Here is a 15,349-nt window from a genome sequence, read left to right on the forward strand (position 1 = left end):
CTCGCTCCCCGGCGCGCAGACTAGCCCTGGACCCTGGAAAATTAGGAGAAGCAGCCTGTTGCCTTGTGATGACCCCCAAGTGACCGAAAAGCCAAAGGAGACCCGGAGGAATCCCCCTAGGACTGAGAAAAGCCCTCTACCCGATGACCAGAGCCTCTTACAAGTAAAGAGAAGGGTGAGTGAGAGCGGCTGGGGCTTTTTACATACTGGAATATTGTGTGTGTACTATAATCTCCTGTGGCAGAGGGGAGGAAAAAGGTGAAGGAGAGGAGGGGGGATTCCCAAGGGTCAAGAAGAGGTGGAGAAGAGAAGAGGAATAAGGAGACACAGAAAAGTAAAATAAAAGGAAAAATAGCAAGGCAAGGCTGGGTTAACAAGCCATAGACATATGACATACATTTGTATAAGGGGTCATAGAAGAAAACAAGACCCATAGAGGACATGAAGAATAAAGGAATTAAAGGAGCAGGGCTCAAAGGGTCCCAAACGGGAACGATCAAGAAATATACTACTCAAGGAAATAGTACTCCAGAAAGGCCCCAAGATGCTAGTGAAAAAGGTGAAATGGAAATCAGTTTGGGTAGTAACCCTAGATTATCACTGGACATGAATAGCAGCTGTAGTCAACAAACGGTGGAAAGGCTGGAGAAAAACGAACCTGAGGGTGAACTACATGTACCAAATAAAAAAGAGATGATAGAAATGTTTCAAAGTCTGGAGAAAATGATAAAGCAAGAAATGACATCTATTCGGAATGATTTGGGGCACCTGTTGCTGAGAGTGGAGGAAACAGAGGAGAAAGTTAAAAATCAGGCCCAAACCATTGTTAAACTAGAAAGGAAGATAATAAATATGGACTTTATTCAGAAAAAACTTCTTTATAGGATGGAGGTTCAAGAGAATAAAGAAAGAAGGAGTAATCTTAGGGTACGAGGAATCCCAGATTCTGTAAAAGGGGAATCACTGTATGAACTAGTTAGTAAAATTCTAAACTCCATAATGGATAGAGCGGAATCTGAAGGGATTAATCTGGATGGAGTGTTCAGAACAGGAAAGTTCAAACAGATCATGGGGAAGGAGAGACCGAGGGACACAGTTGTTCAATTTCAAAAATCTGGGGACAAAGATAAGATTTGGAGGAAGATTAAAGGAAGATCAATAATTAAATATAGAGATTTAGATATCCAAATCTATGCGGACTTAACATCAGAGACCCTATGGAGAAGAAGATCCTTGAGACCTTTATTGGAACAAATGAGAAAGCAGAAGGTTTGGCAAAGAATATGAGATTTGAGCTGGAGGATAGAAGAACCGACCCGGAGGGGAGGTTTTTATTCTTAAAAGGTAGACTCCAGGGGATTGAGTGTACTTTAACCAATATATACTGCCCTAATAAAAACCCGGAGATGTATATGAAGGGTCTGCTGAAAAAATTAATGGAATTTAAAAAAGGGCGCTTGATAGTAGCTGGAGACCTAAATTTCTGTATGGACCCACAAAAGGATAATACCTCTTCCGTGCAAAGAGAGGGGAGTAGGTCTCTGAGAGCTCTGAAAAAAGTGATGCATGAATATCAACTAGTGGACACTTGGAGAATAAAGCATATGAAAGACAGAGACTATACCTTCTTCTCTAATGCACATGAGATATACTCGAGATTAGATTACATCTTAATAGACCATCAACTTATAGATCATCTGGTTAAAGTTGACATAGAGACAAGGACGTTCTCGGATCATGCTCCTGTTGTAATGAAAATGGGATGGGGAAGAAGGTGGACAGGAGGATTAGGGTGGAGGTTAAATGAGGTTCTTCTTCTGGATGAGGATGTAGTTCAGAAAATCGAGAAAGAGATTAAGGTATACTTTAAGGAGAACGAAACAGAGGAAGTATCGATAGCTACAGTCTGGGAAAGCCACAAGGTATTCATAAGAGGAATCTTGATTGCGGCAGGAGCAAGGAAGAAAAAGGAAAGAAGAGAGAGGGTCAGTGGGCTCTTAAAAGAAATATTGGACTTGGAGCAGATCCATAAGAAGAAAATAACAAAAGATACGAGACAGAGGTTATTGGATAAAAAAGATGAGCTAGAGAGGTTGATGGATGAGGAGAAGAGAAGAGTATACAACAGGGTTTTGAACGAGAGATATAGATGGGGAGACAGACCAGGAAGATATCTAATGAGAGCTTTGAATAAAAAGAAAAATAGGAACTATATAGAAAAGATAAAAAGTTCAAAGGGGGAGTTGGTCCACTCAAATAAAGAGATTATTAAAGTGTTTACGGAGTATTACAAAAAGTTATATAATATTAGTCCCCAAGGCCCTCTAAAAGAAGCCAAGGGTGAGAACTCAGTGATCACATGACCACTGATTGCTGGATTCTCACAGCCGCTCTGAGCAGATAGCAGGACTGTCAGTCACCACTCTCTGCTTATCCAGCGTTCACTGTAGTGCTGGGCTGTGGAGGGGGAGGGAGCAGCTGGCTCGGAATTTAAAGTCGGATCTTTCCCCAGCCTGGACCGGCTGAGTGACTTCAGCACACTGTCAACTGAAACCAGGTCACAGGAGTGCAGAACAAACTGCACTCCTGTGATCCACAGAAGTAGTACAGCGAAAAGAGCTTTGGCTTGGGGGGTGGTGGAACCCATCATGCAGGGAAGTTACCCGCACCGCTCCAGTGTGAACTCAGGCTGAAGTCACTACGACAAGCCTGGGACACAGGAGCTGTGCAGGAAACTGAATAGGATTTGGACAGGAATTGCACCGCATTCATGTTCAAATTGCATGCAATTCTTTGCAGTGTGGTTTGAGCCCATTCATTTTGTAAGGGCTCAAATCGCACCACAAAGACATCGGTGAGTACTTGACCAAAAGCATCGATACTCGCACTCACTGGTAAAAAAAAAAACAAAAAAAAAAACAACAACAGCATAGGTGGAACCCTAGCTAGGACACTAGCAAAAAAAATTGAGGCATGCTGGTAGTGGGAGAGGTTATCCTGGGCAAATATGGGGGTAACACATACGCCTCTATTGATGACGTTTCTTGAACCTTAGTTGCCCACATGTCATGCCAATCCTCATGGCCTCAATTTCTTGGGGACCAATCTGGCATAAGACAAGCAGGTAGAAATGACAGCCAAGCAATTAGCATTTTCAGAAGGCAATCCACATGAAAGCACCCATATTTCTCTTCTATAGTTATTCTTCAATAGCATTAGCCCTGGCCATGTCTCAATGTATTTTTCAATTAACCCTGTGTATCGGAATTCCTTGTTTATTAATATTCTACAGTGTCTTTCACTAGCATACAAAAAAAAAGGCTGCATAACAGCAGCTTTACAAGCAATGTCTGAAACTTTCCAGCTTATAAGATTTGGACTGTTAGCAGGCAATTAACACCTTGTTGACAAATTGCTCAAAAAATACATTGTTAATGATGAAAGAGTGAAAGAGCTAAAGTAGACCAAGGCTGCAAGTCAAAGAACAGCATTTTGTTTATTCACAGCAAGAGGTACAGCCCTATTTAATCATGTAAAGTAGCAATTTTTATTAAAGGTCACAAAACATGCTCACTCACTGTATACCTTTAGAGCTTGTATAATTAATAAGTTTTATCCCAGCAGTTGTTCATCAAGGGTAATCATTACACATTTGGTATACAGGTATGCACTAGAGGTAGAATTTAAAAAGCTGTATATGAAATACAATTGAGGAACAATTGAACAGCAAAAGCATGTAAAAGTTGCAGCAAGAATTACTTTCAGGCAAACATTAAAAAGAGTTTGGATTACAACATATAAAACTCCGACTTTCATGTCATGTGCTACGTTTGAAAAAGAAAAAAAAAAGTATGAGAAAGACACTTAGCCTAAAATATAAAGTAAAAATGTATTACCTTTATACAGATTCCAGAAAAGAAAAAGCTCCCCTCTGCTGGCAGTCGTACTGCCTACATGACCAAATAAATTCACAGTAGGGTCCCAAAATACTCTGTCAAAACAGAGTACCACCTGAAAATAAAACAGAGAAATGGAAACAACTAAATAAATAAATATATATCTCACAAGTCCGTAGCATGGACTTGTTCTACATGATACGTTAGCATTATTAGAACCCTGTGCTTACTGAATGCCTACCTTATTTAAATTTCCAAAACCCATTCTTTGAACAGCAGAGGTCTTCCATTCTGGAAGTGGAGGAACAAACTGCACAGCAGGAGGTTGTTGTTTCAATACACCAAGAGGCAGAGTGCAGAGGACAGCATCACACTTATAAATAAATGTCTGACTAGTAGAGCGTGTGTTCACTGCTATTACTTCACATCCTAGAGTAAGCAAATCAAGAAAAATATATTATCAGCCATATAACCTGAAAACAAGTCTCAGTGTCATATGCACAAATTCAACCTCATGATCCAGAAACACTAAGAGAGTATGTAGCTACAGTGCATGCAGAAAGTATTCACAGCGCTCAACTTTTGCCACATTTTGTTAGGTTACAGCCTTATTCCAAAATGGATTAAATTAAATTTTTCCCGCAACATTCTACAAACAATACCCTATAATGACAACCTGAAAGAAGTTAGTTTTGAAATCTTTGCAATTTATTAAAAATAAAACCAAAAAAAAAAAAAACACATGTACATACAGTGGATAGAAAAAGTTTACACACCCTTGTTAAAATGTCAGGTTTCTGAGATGTAAAAAAATTAGACAAAGATAAATAATTTCAGAACTTTTTCCACCTTTAATGTGACCTATAAACTGTACAACTCAATTGAAAAACAAATTGAAATCTTTTAGGGGGGGTTGAAATAAACATAAAAAACTAAAATAATGTGGTTGCTAAAATGTGCACACCGTTTTATAACTGGGGATGTAGCTGTGTTCAGAATTAAGCAATCACATTCAAAATCATGTTAAATAGGAGTCAGTACACACCTGCCATCATATAAAGTGCCTCTCATTAAACGCAAATAAAGCCCAGCTGTTCTAGTAGGTCTTTCCTGACATTTTCTTAGTCGCATCCTACAGCAAAAACCACGGTCCGCAGAGAGCTTCTAAAGCATCAAAGTGATCTCTTTGTAAAAAGGTATCAGTCAGGAGAAGGGTACAAAAGAATTGCCAAGGCATTAGATATACCATAGAACACAGTGAAGACATTTATAAAGTGGAGACAATATGGCACAACAGTGACATTACCAAGAAATGGATGTCCCACCAAAATTGATGAAGACAAGAAAACTGGTCTGCCAAGAGGCTTACAGCAACATTAAAGGAGCTGCAGGAATATCTGGCAAGTACTGGCTGTGTGGTACATGTCACAATCTCCCGTATTCTTCATATATCTGGGCTATGGGGTAGAGTGGCAAGACCGAAGCCTTTTCTTAGGAAGAAAAACATCCAAGCCTAGCTAAATTTTGCAAAAACACATCGGAAGTCTTCCATAAGCATGTGGGAAAAGGTGTTATGGTCTGATGAAACCAAGGTTGAACGTTTTGGCCATAATTCCAAAAGATAAGTTTGGCGCAAAAACAACACTGCACATCACCAAAAGAACACCATACCCACAGTGACGCATGATGGAGGCAGCATCATGCTTTGAGGCTGTTTTTCTTCAGCTGGAAATGGGGCCTTAGTCAAGGTAGAGGGAATTATGAACAGTTCCAAATAACAGTCTATATTGGCACAAAACCTTCAGGCTTCTACTAGAAAGCTGAACATGAAGAGGAACTTCATCTTTCAGCATGACAATGAACCAAAGCATGCACCCAAATCAACAAATGAATTAATTCACCTGAAGAAGATTAACGTTATGGAATGGCCCAGCCAGAGCCCAAACCTGAATCCAATCGAAAATCTGTGGGATGATCTGAAAAGGACTGTGCACAGGAGATGCCCTCGCAAACTGATAGATTTAGAGTGTTTTTGCAAGAAAGAGTCGGCAAATATTGCCAAGTCAAGATGTGCCATGCTAATAGTCTCATACCCAAAAAGACTGAGTGCTGTAATAAAATCAAAAGGTGCTTCAACAAAGTATTAGTTTAAGGGTGTGTACACTAATGCACCCGTATTATTTTAGTTTTTTATTTTTACTTCCCACCACCTAAAAGATTTCAGTTTGTTGTTCAACTGAGTTGTACAGTTTATAGGTTACATTAAAGGTGGAAAAAGTTCTGAAATTATTTATCTTTGTCTCATTTTTTTACATAAAGAAACCTGGCATTTTAAACAGGGGTGTGTAGACTTTTTATATCCACTGTATGTACATGTGTTTTTTTTTTTGTTTTTTATTTTTAATAATTGGCAAAGATTTCAAAACTAACTTCTTTCACATTATCATTATGAGGTATTGTTTGTAGAATGTTGAGGAAAAAATTAATTTAATAAATTTTGGAATAAGGCTGTAACATAACAAAATGTGGCCAAAGTTAAGTGCTTTGAATACTTTCTGGATGCACTATATAACACAAAGCAGAAGGCCGTCCTGATAAGACTGCTACCAGAATTCCTCCTAATGTGCACACTGATGAGATAAAACATTATTTACACATATATATGCATGCACACACATACAGTCATATAAAAAATGAAAGCAGTATTAAACCCAAAAGCAAACATTATATTGCAGCTTACCTTTTTATTTTTTTTCACCTGGTGATTTGACCAGCAAGTCTATTATTTTTAAACAGAACAAGCCATCTTGCAGAAGTATTAGAGGGAGGAGATACCATTTACCACTGACAGGGGTGCTTACAATGATCAGCGTTTAATTCATTTATGTAACACCTTTATCTCAAAAGACATTTTTTTTTACTACTTACAAAGTTGGAGCTGAAGCTTTTCTTCAATTTGTTCTTGTATTTAAACCTGCTAGTACATCTAACACTCCCCTCCCCCTGATTAACAATGCTGCTGTCCAAAGGTGCCCCTGTGCTCCTTCATGCAGAGTGGGTTCAATAATAGAGGAGGTGTGCTGCTGGCCAAATCACTAGGGGAAAAGACAGCGGGCAAAAGCCTAAAAAAAAAAAAAAAAAAAAAAAAGGAACAAATGCAGCCACCACATCTGATTGGTAAGCTGCAATGTTAAATTTTTTAGATAAACAGAGGGTGCAGCGCTAATAATCATACACACAGTAAACATAAGCAGCTATATGGTTAATCAATCTTGTGACTCCGTGTGCTCAATAGTTTCTATTAAAACTACATGTAACACACCATAGTGCATAAATAAACTGCAAAAAGAAAACGGTCCACACATGTATTGATTATCCGTGTCAGTATGCCGTGACTGTTGAATATTACATGTAAGTGTATAGTCCACAATATCCCAGCAGATGTAGTGCTAAAAAGATCACAAGGATCCTAGTAGTATATTCAAAAGGTGATGGTGTCCAAACTGATAAAAGACTGCGCACTCACCAGATGCACAATCAATGCGTATACTGATTGTGCATCTGGTGAGTGCGCAGTCTTTTATCAGTTTGGACACCATCACCTTTTGAATATACTACTAGGATCCTTGTGATCTTTTTAGCACCACATCTGCTGGGATATTGCGGACTATACACTTACATGTAATATTCAACAGTCACGGCATAGTGACACGGATAACCAATACATGTGTGGACCGTTTTTTTTTTGCACTTTATTTATGCACTATGGTGTGTTACATGTAGTTTTAATAGAAACTATTGAGGACACGGAGTCACAAGATTGATTAACCATATATCTGCTTATGTTTACTGTGTGTATGATTTTTAGTGCTGCACCCTCTGTTTATCTAGTTTCTTTGAGGTTGTTTGGTGCCTTTTGGTGTTCAGCAGCTGTAACAACCTTTAGCGCTCACTTATCTTATTACATGTTACATTTTTTGTTTTGGGTTTAAACACTTTGAGTACAACCTATGGACACTTAACTTTTTCAACATATTCTAAACAGGCATATATTAGTTCTTTTTTTCAAACAGCAACTACAGATAAAGAGCATATACCCAAATAGGAACACAAAACAATTTGCCTTTTCAATAAATTAGGAAACACAAATATAAAATCGATGTAATGATGTACTGTGGGAAAAAGTAAAAACACCCTTGGCATCAAAAGCAGATAATCCCCTCTTGATTTCTTGTATGCATTTTGTACAACTGTCCACCAGTCTCAGACTTCAACCCTGAAACATATAGCCACTTTTCTATGCAACTTACTTCAGATGCAAGGGGTTTGTGGATTGCCTTGCATGAACTGCCTGTTTGAAAGTCCCCTTACAAAATTTCAAAAAGGATTTAAAATAAGGCTTTGACTGGGGAAGTCCATCACCATATTTTTCTTAGTTTTTTTCTAGTTTCCATTGGATCATTATGTTGAAGGATTCAGTTCAATTTCAAATTCAACTTTCAGACAGAATGGCCTCACATTCTAAGCAATCACACTTTGATGTGATGCAGAATATATAGTGGACTTGATGACTGCAAGCTTCCCAGGCCCCGGAGCTGCAAAGCAACCCCAAAAAAATAGCATTTCCACCACCCTTCTCCACGGTAGGTAATCTCACTCCTTTTTCTCAACAACTCTCATGCAGGTTGAGTCAGTGCAAAAGTCAAGTTTTCATTACCATTTGCACGCATTGTTTTAGGCACAGATTATTGCACCTGCCAAACAAAAAAGGCTGCTACCACATACATCTCCTGTGCTCTCCACTGATCAATGTACTACCTTCTACTACACACAGTATCTACCTCCTACAAGATGCAGGCCACAGCTGAATAACCAGTGGCTAGCAAAGAAGTATAGCAGTTTTTTCTCCTAACAGTATAAATTGTTGCCCAGTGTCCCAAATGGACAATCCGAGAAAAGCACAAGTTTCTTTAGGACAGGGCTTGAAAAAGCCACTCGCCAAATGCGAGGAGAAATTCCTCTGTGGTGAGCAGCGAGCACAGATGAAGCATGGAGCACCTGCGCTCCAAGCCTCATTGTGAAGCAAAGTTCTGGTTTACAACTTCCGGTTTCCAGCTTCTGTGGCACCGCCGCTGAGGGGACAGGTGCAGGAGAGGTCCGCTCTCCTCCGCTGAGAGGAAACACCCTCTCCACCGCCGCGGGGGATTCGGAGGGACTAGGAGTAAGCACTGTATACAACATGTCATATCACTATAATGGAGTACAGGGGAGCTGGGATATACATTACTGTGTACAGTTTTATATTTTGGACTCTTTATTCTAAAGAAAAATGTAATTTCATAAGCTTTAAGGGGGCGTGGTTGGGGGAGGGTGGGCCGGGGGTGGGGTTTGGGGCGGACCTGGGCAAGGTTGGGTGGAGCAACTGGTGGAGAGTAAGTTTTGTGACCGGCTAGTAGGTCTGGACTCGAAATTTTAACCCCTGCTTTAGGACACAGGTGATCAGTTAGATAACTCACATAAGCTAAAGTCCAGACAATATAGAGCTTGTCATTTGTTCTTTTCATAAACCTCAGATTCTAAATTAAATTTAAATTTTAACAAGTAGGGAGTATAACTAACATTACACACATTTTACTGCCCAGTTCGCAAAACAATACGTACCAGAAGCAGTGTATCGCACTTGCCGGACAGCTGTATTCAATTTAATATCCAGTCCTTCTGCCAATGCCACTGGAACACAGGAATAGCCATTCCGAACAGTTAAATGACTGCCAGTAAATTCAAAGTCGTCATCCTAGTTAAAGAAAGGAAAACAAAACAAAAAGAAAAACCAACACACAAACGATAACCAGTTAGGGTAGAGTAAAGCAGAGAAAACAGGTGAAAAGAAATGCAGACATCTTCAGGATGCCTTACCTGGTCCCAATGTTTTAGAGAAAGTGTAGACAAAGGAGTTGCATTAGCAAACTCTAAATTTGCAAAATGCCAGTCAAGTATCTGTCTGTCCCTGGAGGACAAGTAAACATCACTGGAATGACAAAAAAAAAAAAAAGGAAAGGCGTTGCATGAAGCTGCTCACTGGGCTCTGCTCTATTCTAGAGAAAAGACACACAAGAAAATACCTTGGAGGATTGGCTTCAAGTTCTTGCAGTTTCTCTTCAAGTTTTGCTTGTGCCTCTGCTAACTGGTCATAATCCTAATTTCAAAAGAAAAAAGTAACATTGGACAATCCACTCAAAGGCATTAATGCAATAGACAATTACGCTATAATGCCAAAAGTATTGGGACACCCTCCAAATCATTGGATACGGGTGTTCCAATTACCTCCATGGCCACAGGTGAATAACATCAAGCACCTAGGCAAGCAGACTGCTCCTACAAACATTTGTGAAAGAATGGGTCGCTCTCAGTGAATTCAAGTGTGGTACCATGATAGGTTGACACCTGTGCAATAAGTCCACAAGTGAAATTTCCTTGCTACTAAATATTCCACGGCCATCTGTTAATGGTATTATAACAAAGTGAATGCAACTGGTAAAATGACAGAGCGGTGTCAGCACATGCTGAAGTATGCAATAAGTCCATCCGTGAAATTTCCTTGCTACTAAATATTCCACGGTCTACTGTTAGTGGTATTATAACAAAGTGGAAGCAACTGGGAACAACAACTCAGCCATGAAGTGGTAGGCCATGTAAAATGACAGCATGAGGTCAGGGCATGCTGAATCATACAGTGCGCAGAATTCACCAACTGTCTGCAGAGTCAATAGCTAAAAACCTCCAAACTTCGTGTGGCCTTCAGATTAGCACAACAGTGCATAGAGAGCTTCATAGAATGGGTTTCTATGGCCAAGCAGCTGGATCCAAGCTTTACTTCACCAAGTGCAATGCAAAGCGTCAGATGTAGTGGTGTGAAGCACGCCACCACTGGACTCTAGAGCAGTGGAGATGTGTTCTCTGGAGAGACGAATCACGCTTTACTGTCTGGCAATCTGATGGACGTATCTGGGTTTGGCAGTTGCCACAACAGTACGTGCCTGACTGCATTGTTCCAAGTTTGGTGGAGGGGGGGTTATGGTATGGAGTGGTTTTTCAGGGGTTGGGCTTTGCCCCTTAGTTCCAGTGAGGGGAACTCTTAAGGCATCAGCATACCAAGACATTTTAGACAATTTCATGCTCCCAACTTTGCGGGAACAGTTTGGGGATGGCCCCTTCCTGTTCCAACATGACTGCGCACCAGTGCACAAAGTAAGGTCCATAAAAGACATGGATGAGTGAGTTTGGGGTGGAGGAACTTGACTGGCCTGCACAGAGTCCTGACCTCAACCTGATAGAACACCTTTGGAATGAATTAGAGTGGAGACTGCGAGCCAGGCCTTCTCATCCTCCATCAGTGCCTGACCTCACAAATGAGCTTCTGGAAGAATGATCAAACATTTCCATAGACACTCCTAAACCTTGTGGACAGCCTTCCCAGAAGAGTTGAAGCTGTTATAGCTGCAAAGGGTGGGCCAACTCAATATTGAACTCTACGGACTAAGACTGGGATGCCATTAAAGATCATGTGTGTGTAAAGGCAGGCGTCCCAATACTTTTGGAAATATAATGTATATTAATGTAATTCTACCTTGCAGAGGGCTGTCAGATCTCGGTGCTTGCTTTTCACTAAAAACTCGGCAGTGATGTCTCTGGGAGGCTTTACTTCAGAAGCCTCCTTATATTGCTGATGAAGTTCCTTTATTTTCTCCTTTAAATTCACCATCTGGTAAAACACAAAATATAGAGAGTGTCACAGTTTTGTATCGACTACCAAAAGCACTGAAACCCCCGACCCAACTACAATCTGAAAAGTGACAGTGAAACCTTATATAAATTATAAAAATGAGCAAACAAGTGAGATTTTTAATGCAGAAGAGACATGCTTTGTCTCTTCTTCATTAAGTTTACCTACCTGTTCCTCCGCCACTGTACAGTGAGCTGCACATGCGCAGCTCACTGTAGAGATCCAGCTATGCCTGCAAACCCCGGACCCAACTACAATCTGAAAAAAAGAGAGATAGAGGTCCCATAATTAAAGTGGAACTTTATGTAAATTATAAAAATGAGCGAACAGGTAGGATTTGTAATGCAGAAGAGACATGCTTTGTCCCTTCTGCATTAACCTTACCTACCTGCCCCTCCGCACGCGCAGCTCAGTGTAGAGATTCAGCAATGCCGAAGCCAAATGAACTCCCACACACATGCAGAAGTGACATCATATCGGCCCAGTCAATGAAAACGGACAGTACTCGATACCTGGAAGACAGCCGCTCAAAGATGTCAGTGGCCGGTGGGGAGCTCCAGGATGTCACATCGCTGAAGCCATGGTGAGTATAGTTCTGCTTTAGGTATGTTTCTTTGAAGCTTTGATATAGTTATCCTATTTTTTACAAGGTGGAGAAAAACTATTACTGGCACAGTTTTTTCTCGAGAAGCTACAAGGATAGGGTCAGAAGAAAGTTGTGCCATGTGAGACATGTAAAACAATTTGTGCGCTATCAGAAGACCAGATAAAATCCAGCCAACTGTTCCCCAACCTAACCCGCTAACATTGCCATAGAAATTCAGAAAATAAATATTCAATGAACGCATAACATTCTGCACAAACGTTTTAACATTCAACTCAAGAGAGCCCTAATCCACATTTGGTTCAATTCACAAAAGCATAACAAATATGGTATTTTATTTTTTGCCAGTCTTTCAGGCCAGTTTTCAAGTGGTAGTAAAGTCAGTTTTTGTACTTGTACCTACAGGTAAAAGCCTATAAGACTTACCTGTAGGTCCTGTGAATATCTCCTAAACGTGAACCGTTTAAAAGATATGTACTTGTGTAGAGCACCAGCACATGCGCTCTGAAGGAACGGCATTCCCGTAAAAAGTGACATGCGCGGGAGTGATGTTATCGCTGCTCGGCCATTCAAGCTGCTGGAGCGTGAAGATGGAAGCTCTGTCAGCGGTGATACACGTGCCGCTGGAGGGCTTTGTTTTAAGGTTAGTTTCACATAATGTACTAGTATGTGACACTGTCTTGCTTTTTTTTTTTTTTTTTTTTTAAAGGTTGCGGTTTACTACCACTTTAAAAACTTATTCTTCCATCTTGGATGAAGAGGAGGAGCGTTAGAACTTGCCAAAGTTACTGCTCGATGCTGGGGAGATATCCCCCTCACCTGCAATCAGAGTGGTGTCAACTGGACAGAAGGAGAAATCTCCAAAATACCAGACATCAGTAAAAGCACACACTTTTAGAAGGGTAAGGGAAGCTAGTACTCCAGATTTTTATTAGTGAGGTCTGTGTCCTTGTTTAGCACTGAACAGAAATGAAGAAAAAAAGATCTCCCAAACAAGGCCTGAGAACATCAAGAAAACCTGAAAGAGGTTTTCCCCCTTCCCCAAACCATCCACAATTAATCCTGGGTTGGAGTAACACTTAAAAAAACTACAAACCTTATTTAACAATTCTTTTAATTCTTCCTGTGTTTTTACAATTTTTTTCCAATGCTCAATCTGTTCATCTTTTACATGTTTCTCTTGAAGTCTAAAATAGAAAATTTACTCTGAAACAAATCTTTTCCGTAATATGTACGTACATAAATAGGCAGCTACATAACACTTGGCTAAAGAATATAGTTAAGTCCCGACTTACTGTATAACCACTTCCAATGCCTGACCTAGCGAAACAGGTTTGTTATTAAGAACATTGAAGTCTAGCTGATGGCTGAGGTAGGAAGTCGCCTCCAGCAAACGGTTAAATTCTTGCTCCACCATCTCATCTTTTTCTTTTGGTACCTGAAAAAGATGACCACAAAGCTGAATTACTCAATGTTAGCCTAAGTTAAGCATAAGGGCCTAAAAGACATGGCTAATTTACTGTGAAGTATGATATGCTTCAAATATCTAATTGAGTGTCAAGATATTAGAAACACAGAACCTTTTTCTGTACATGACTGGATGTTCAAAGCCAACTTCATCCCATGTGACCAGCCCAGAAATATGATTCTGTTGGGTTAAAACAACCACATATGCTTTAAACTGAGCCCTTTATAGCAATGGAACTTACACCTTGACCATTTGCTTCATAAAGGGGGCACTTTTGCTTTATTTTTGCCAGCTCCATGTTTACTTGCTTGCTGATCACAGCCATTGGATTACCTCCTAAACCAAAACACACAAAGATAAAAAGGTAAGAAAGCATCACTTTGGAAAATATGTTGGGCACAAAACATCTCTCTATGAAAGAGAAACCATCAAAAAAGCCACTTGAAACAGCAGCCTAAATGTTAACTGCTTCAACTCTCACACCTGTAATCTGAATTCAGCAATAACTTAGTTACTATTTGAAATAAAAGTAATAGTTTGGGGAAGGGGGGTTGTTTTTTGGGGCAAACTAGGCTTTTTTTTACTTGATATTGTCTTGTGAAACATAGGTTATGCTTATTAAAAAAAAACCAAAAAAAACCCAAACTTTTTCTACTTTAATTGTTAGAAAGAAAAACAGGAATCAGTTTGATTGAAAAATAAAGTTACACTTGTCAGGTTGCTTTAGGCCTCATTCACACCATATGTGCAGAAAAACTGCTGAAAACTGCTGCACAGATCTCACTTGCAGAGACATCAGTTTTCATGCACGTTACAATAATCTGCACATGATACCAGTGTTGTGGTGTGAGCTGGGCACATAGAGGACAATTTTTTTTGTTGTGCCCCTGCAGAAAAACTGACGTCTCTGCACCATGGTGTGAACGAGCCCTTAAAGTGGAACTAAAACCATCAATTAACCACTTGCCTACTGGGCACTTATACCCCCTTCCTGCCCAGGCCAATTTTCAGCTTTCAGTGCAGTCGTAATTTAAATGACAAATTGCGTGGTCATGCAACTCTGTACCCATATGAAATTTTTATAATTTCTTTCACACAGATAGAGCTTTCTTTTGGTAGCATTTACTTGCTGCTGGGTGTTTTATTTTTTGCACTATAAACTAAAAAAAAAAAAAAAAAGAGCAAACATTTTGGAAAAAAAAAGGTTTTTCTTTGTTTCTATTATAAAATTTAGCAAACAGGTCATTTTAATCCTTCATTGATATGCGTTGATGAGGCTGCACTGATGATTGGTGCCGATCCATCCTCTGACAATTGCTGGTTATCAGCAGTACTTTCCTCACGCTGTGACAGCGTGAGGAAAGTGCAGCCAATAACCGGCAACTGCATTTACCCGGTGATCTGCTGTGTCATTGGACAGAGCTGATCACATGGTAAAAGGCCGCTGTGATTGGCCTTTTACCACATCACGTGATCAGCTGTGTCTGTAGGAGATCGCCGGGTGCGCACGTTCTGAGAGGACGTCATATGACGCCCTCCAAGAACTGGACAACCGCACTGTAGCCGTCATTTGGCTATAGCGCGGTTGGCAAGTGGTT

The 15,349-nt window shown here is 40.1% G+C and overlaps 1 protein-coding gene across 2 annotated transcripts in view; it reads right to left on the reverse strand.

Moving 5' to 3' along the window:
• LOC149432442 (lysine-specific histone demethylase 1A) overlaps positions 1-15,349 on the reverse strand; it is a 63,701-nt gene that overhangs the window by 11,122 nt on the left and 37,230 nt on the right. The window contains exons 8-17 of one of the 2 annotated variants that reach the window (XM_089665189.1): positions 13,993-14,087; positions 13,579-13,721; positions 13,380-13,470; positions 11,524-11,658; positions 10,019-10,092; positions 9,813-9,924; positions 9,558-9,690; positions 4,138-4,325; positions 3,897-4,011; positions 3,586-3,670 (exon numbers count right to left, since the gene is read on the reverse strand). In XM_089665189.1, the coding sequence (XP_089521315.1) occupies positions 3,645-3,670; positions 3,897-4,011; positions 4,138-4,325; positions 9,558-9,690; positions 9,813-9,924; positions 10,019-10,092; positions 11,524-11,658; positions 13,380-13,470; positions 13,579-13,721; positions 13,993-14,087 (1,112 nt within the window). In that variant the 3' untranslated portion in view covers positions 3,586-3,644. Of the gene's footprint in view, positions 1-3,585; positions 3,671-3,896; positions 4,012-4,137; positions 4,326-9,557; positions 9,691-9,812; positions 9,925-10,018; positions 10,093-11,523; positions 11,659-13,379; positions 13,471-13,578; positions 13,722-13,992; positions 14,088-15,349 lie in introns of those variants that run through there. The other variant, XM_089665188.1, reaches the window with a different exon arrangement.

The sequence above is a fragment of the Staurois parvus genome, unplaced genomic scaffold (genome assembly GCF_062004578.1).
Source record: "Staurois parvus isolate SC_StPar_1 unplaced genomic scaffold, SC_StPar_1.0 ptg002140l, whole genome shotgun sequence".
NCBI lineage: Eukaryota > Metazoa > Chordata > Amphibia > Anura > Ranidae > Staurois > Staurois parvus.